This window comes from Sinocyclocheilus grahami, unplaced genomic scaffold, assembly GCF_001515645.1.
Source record: "Sinocyclocheilus grahami isolate Dianchi unplaced genomic scaffold, SAMN03320097.WGS_v1.1 scaffold342.1, whole genome shotgun sequence".
Taxonomy (NCBI): domain Eukaryota; kingdom Metazoa; phylum Chordata; class Actinopteri; order Cypriniformes; family Cyprinidae; genus Sinocyclocheilus; species Sinocyclocheilus grahami.
This window is the reverse complement of record NW_015505521.1, coordinates 263,092-268,805: the sequence shown is the minus strand read 5'-3', so window position 1 is coordinate 268,805 and position 5,714 is coordinate 263,092. Positions and strand designations below refer to the sequence as shown.

The 5,714-nt window shown below is 35.5% G+C and overlaps 1 protein-coding gene across 2 annotated transcripts in view; it reads left to right on the top strand.

Annotated features, from left to right (window-relative positions):
- LOC107603184 (T-box transcription factor TBX2b-like) overlaps positions 1-5,004 on the top strand; it is a 14,540-nt gene extending 9,536 nt beyond the window's left edge. For both annotated transcript variants that reach the window (XM_016295907.1, XM_016295906.1), the window contains exons 6-7: positions 2,586-3,190; positions 3,671-5,004. In XM_016295907.1, the coding sequence (XP_016151393.1) occupies positions 2,586-3,190; positions 3,671-4,108 (1,043 nt within the window). In that variant the 3' untranslated portion in view covers positions 4,109-5,004. The remainder of the gene's footprint in view (positions 1-2,585; positions 3,191-3,670) is intronic.
- The last annotated feature ends 710 nt before the right edge of the window (positions 5,005-5,714 follow it).

The following is a 5,714-nucleotide window of genomic DNA, read 5'->3' as shown; positions in this document are numbered from 1 at the left end:
TAAAAAAAAAAAATTTTTCTAAATAAATTGATTTTGGCCAGAAACAGACATTACATTAGTCTGTAAATGCAAATCACCCTAAAATATCTGTGACCATAAACCAGATGTTGTTATTATCCAGGTTAAAGCTAACTATAAACATGTCAACAGCTTAACTAACTTGTTCAGTAAGATTCTTTTCAAACTGTTGTTCCGCCATGACAGTTGTCGACCTGAAAGAAAGAAATGACAAGAGATCTTTGTCTAGTGCAAACAGTAAAGAAAGTTGCTAGCAACTGCAAGGTCATGGATTCGAGTCCTAGTGAATGCATGAATTAATAAAATGTATACCTTAAATGCAATGCAATTTGCATCTGGCAAAGCTTAAAATATGAAACACATTTGCACCGTATTATGTCTAGCATTTCAGAATGCAATTAATGAAATTCAACTTAGCTGAATAGATGTTTGTTTTCATATACTTAAGAACATAGTTCTTCAAGAACAAAGACATATACTTATTTAGATTCAGATATCAAATGGCCCATCGCAAAGTTTATATTTTTGATAGCAGCCTGAGTGTGATTGAAACAGGAAGCACTAGTTCCAATTCACAGCTGTGCTTCCCTGTAGGCACTTACAGCACGTTTAAGTGTCTGAGAGAGGAAGAGTGAGTGAGACAGAGAAAAAAAGAGGTGAGAAACGGTGATAGTCTTGGAGAATTGTGTGGTTCTGGATATTGCTCTGGTACTGTTCTCATATATAATAGATCAGAATCTGAGATTCTTTGTCTTAACAAATCCTCTCAAATGTACTTTTCATGTTCGGCTGTCTGCTGTAACACGTGGCCCCTGTAATACAGACATATCCTGTTACATGATACACACAGACCCAAACATACACACTCAAGACATTTAATTGTAGTTTGCAAGCCCTAGTTTTTTAGTATCACAAACAGGGGTTTTACCAGTTTTTATCACCATAGTAACATACACTACATAATTACTCTGCGTAGGGCAAGGTTTGTTCGGGGTTACAGATTTTAATTACAAAAAAATTATAATTTAACAATAGTTAATTACCATAATTAAAATATATTAATTTTTATCTTATATGTTAAATATAAGTTCTATGTTAAATATATACTGTATATATATATATGTGTGTGTGTTTATTATAAATCACTTTGTTGTATTCCTCATTTTTAAGTTTCTTTGGATAAAAGCATCTGCAAAATGAACAAATGTAAATGTACTATATATAACAAATAAACAGTATTTTATAAATATGTATCATACACAATAAATAAATACAGTGTTTATACACACACATATTATATATATATATTAAATAATTTAAATGTATAATTTATGTCAGCGTGTGTGAGTTTAACAGTAAGACGAGGATGAGAGTGTACTTGGTCATTTAAATATAGGGTTTATACACACACACATATAATTTATCATATATAAATATACAATATATAATCTATATATATATATATATATATATATATATATATATATATATATATATATATATATATATATATAAAGTGAGTACAACATATCTGCTTCATGTAGCTACAACTAAAAAGTTGCAAGGTTGATCCAGTAAAGGAATGCTGTAATTGAATGTGCAATTCGCTACATACACTATAAATATGCACAGCCATTGTTCTATAATTTGTGATTACCCAGTCTGTTATTTTAAATAAAATCTCACCAGTTACAGGCTAAAATCATTTTAAAAGAGGCGAAAAGATGGAACTGTCTACTATAAAATATGGATTAATTGAATACATTTAAACTTTATGAATGTTGTCAGCTTATTTACTAGTATTATGGGACAATGTTTTTTTTTTTTTTTTGGTATTTAATAGCAATTTAAGACCAGAGGTCTCATTTGAGATCTGACCCATTGCAAGGTGTCCATGTTTTGTTCCAAAATATGAATTGTATTTCCTGTAATTTAACAGTGTTATTATTTTGTCTTTTAATTTAGCTTAAACAAACTATGAAATTTTGTGACTAATTTATAGATGGAATTACGGTACTACTGTATAATGAAGTTTGCTGAGGGTTAGTTGTCAGATTGGTTAGTATAGTAGAATGTATTTGTAGATTCTCAGATTAAAATAAAAAATGTCAATTTAAAGTTCTGAAAATTAGCTGATGAGGAGAATGCTTCTTGGATTTTTATAGGACCAGTCGATGAGAATGATTAGTCCTTTAGACACGTCTGGTTATAGGTTCATGATATATAAATGTAGATTGCCTTTATATAGAATGTCTCATGCACATGTTTTGGGTCTGCTAATTTCATCACGATTAATTTAGAGCTCATCAAAAAAATGTCCTTCAAACTATCCAAATCTCAAACGCTTCATGAAGTCATGCTCGTGCCATGGATGAAAACAGAGGAAGGAAGTAGTTAGCGTGGAAAACACATTTCATCCATTCTTGTGTAATCAAAGGGAGTAATTACACAGATGCTAGTTGGTTATTTAAGGAGTGGAAATAACAATGTACATTTATTAAACAGACATTTGCTTTGGTTTTATCAGAAAATAAAGATGATGTGATTAATATTTTTATATTTTCCAGATGACAAAAACGGCAATGAAAGTGACAACGAACTTGACCAGCATGATGATGGAATGATCAGAGTCAGTAGTCCAGACCAGAGACCACGATCACCATTCAGCCCACATTGCGAGGGCAGAGTCAAGGACAGATCTAACCTAGAAAAGAAAGGGGACTATTCGGATTCAAGGAAAGAATCTGACTCTGCCTTCAGCATCAGAAACGTGGAGAAGGACAAACTGGATGGCAGGAATTTGAAAGAATCGGATACCTCCAAAAAGGATGCAGACTCTGTGGGCCTGAGCGCAGTCAAAGATGGCTTTTCCCCTCTGATGGTTCAAACAGAAAGCCCATCACATTTTAGTGCTAGTCACTTGCAAAGTCTAGCCCTCTCTGGTTTACACAATCAACATTTCTTTAACCCACTGAGTACAGGACAACCACTCTTATTTCACCCCGGGCAGTTTGCTATGACTCCTAGTGCTTTTTCAACCATGGGCATGGGACACTTGTTAGCCTCCATGTCTGGAGCAAGTGGACTAGAGAATGGCAGCCTCTTCTCTCAGAGTACCAGCTCACCCAACCCTTTCCCATTCCACTTATCACAACATATGCTTGCATCTCAGGTATGATGATTATTTATGATATGCATGATCACTAACCTATAATAAACTGCATTTCAAATCTTTCGAAATATTTGCTAACCGTATCTCCAGATATTGTCACAGCATTCCCAAGATAAAATATCATATCTTTATCTGTTGTACCTCTGTATTTTCTTTCATAAGTTTTATTTTGCAAACCGTTTCATCGGTTCTATTAAACAGTGTGAGCTATAGCTGAATTTGGAATCAGTTCTCAACGAGGGAAATGTGTGCTTTTGCTTGGAGACAGTTTTTTTATTTTTAATTATTATATCACGCAGTAGGCCTAAACCAGTGCAGCTCTTTGCCAGCCGCTTTCATCCAACACGTGCATTTCTATAGTGTTTCGCGCTAATTGGCTGGAATATAGGCCTACTAATTATCAAATTTCCTAAGAAGCTATTATTTATATATTTATTTCTTCTGATAATGAATTAAAATAGCTTGTTGTTTTACATTTAGGGTATCTCCATGTCACCGTTCGGAGGATTGCTACCCTACCCGTACACGTACATGGCGGCTGCAGCTGCAGCGGCTTCTGCTCTCCCCGCAGCCAGTGCCGCGTCCACCTTCAGCCGGAACCCATTTCTCAGCAGCACGCGGCCAAGGTTGCGATTCAGCCCCTATCAGATCCCAGTATCTGTTCACCAGAGCTCCGGTCTGCTCACCACCGGCGTACCAAGCACTCTGAGCGCGGAGACAGAGTCATCAAAATCAGGCAGCAGGGAGAGCAGTCCTATGTCTGAACAACACGGCCATAAAACCGGAAGCGGCCAGAATACGGGATCTCCCAAATCTTCAGGGAAGGATTCCATTAACGAACTGCAGAGCATACAAAGATTAGTCAGCGGACTGGAGAAACACAGAGACGTGTCATCCCGTAGCGATTCACCAAAGTGACTCCGTGAACACGACCATTCACTTTTTCACGATTGCATAACTATGCTTCAATGAAAAAAAAAAGGTCAAAGCTTGACGCTTGAAATGATGGCTCGGACATTGGAACATCAACTGTAGGCTATCACGTAGGCCTAAATTACCTGGATTTCAATGAGAACTGTAGCATATGTTACGTCCCCTTTTCGGATATAGGCCTACAAGGCATGCTGATTTCATTCATCTTTGATTTGGCGATGCAATTATATTCAACGCAAATCCCTGGGCTGTGTTTTTTTTTTTATTTGAATTTGAATTTGGTTATCATGTCCAAACAATTTTAGGCCCACACTTTTCAGTGTATTTACAATCTCTGACCAGATCTGAGGATGCTCGGCGTTCAAGTTGCTTGTGTCTGGGACCTGTTTTTCTAATTATTTATAATAATAAAAGTAAAACACGTATGTAAATAAGGTTAACGGACGGATTTTAATTTATTCAAAAGTGTATATTGTTGTGTAAATACTATTAGGTCTCGATTTGTTACATTTATATATATTTTCGCATTTACAGATATGAACATTATCTAGCGCTTGATAGCAGGAAACCCAATGTGTTCTGTTTGTGATATCCTGCCAGATAGGCCTAAGTAAAGGAAAAGCCACTGTAAATCTAACTCTCTGGTGATACATTTGAAAGCTATTTCATTTGTAGCTAAATTCAACAAAAGATGTTTAAATATAATGATGGTTCATAGGCAGGTACAACTCAGGTTTCTTTCTAATCGCGCATTGAGAAGGTTATTGTGTAGTTTCTCTTATGAGAGCTATCTGTTTAAACATCTCAGTGCTGGATTTTCGGGTAAATGAGCGATTTTGTTGCATTCTCGCAGTTTCAATAAAACGAAAGTGTTCATTTAGTCTTTTGCATTACTTCATTTGTGTAAATAGCCTATAGGAATGCATATTTATGTCGCCTAAATATGGACTGCGACAAGCATTCCGTTTAATTTTCTGTAGAAGTCAGATCACTTAATCAGATCACCCATTGGCCTGAAATTATTTAGAGATTTTTTTTTTTTGCCTTGCCTGATCCTGGGATTCAAACATTTGCGAATTAAGATCAAATAATTTCATTTAACCTAAACAATGTCGCTGTGCTTATAAAATACAATGCATGAGTGTTACCTATAGTCTATTACATTGATTAAACTGGTTGTGCGACGTTCTGCAGTTCCCGTCAGCTAAAGCTGATGTAGCTGCGCCATCTGTTGATCACAAGGATGTAGTTTATTGATAAAACACAAATAATCGGTTCTAACAAGTAATTGGTCTCAATCAATGCTATCTAGCCTAAATCGTAATACAATTATACTATTTGAAAATGTTTCATAACGAAAGTCATACTGGGTATCAGCCATAATTAATGATCTGGTGCAGTATAAATTAAACATAGAGGTTGGCAATGTCTTCAAAATTTTCCATTTCTGTGTTCGCCATAATTCTTTCACCAACTTCAAAAAGCGCAGTGTTAGGCTGTGCTATATTTACCGACTTGTTTCTGTGCTTGTTGGTTGTTTGTTCTGCACTGAACCTTTCTTAGGTGCGCATTAATATACTAATATTGTACT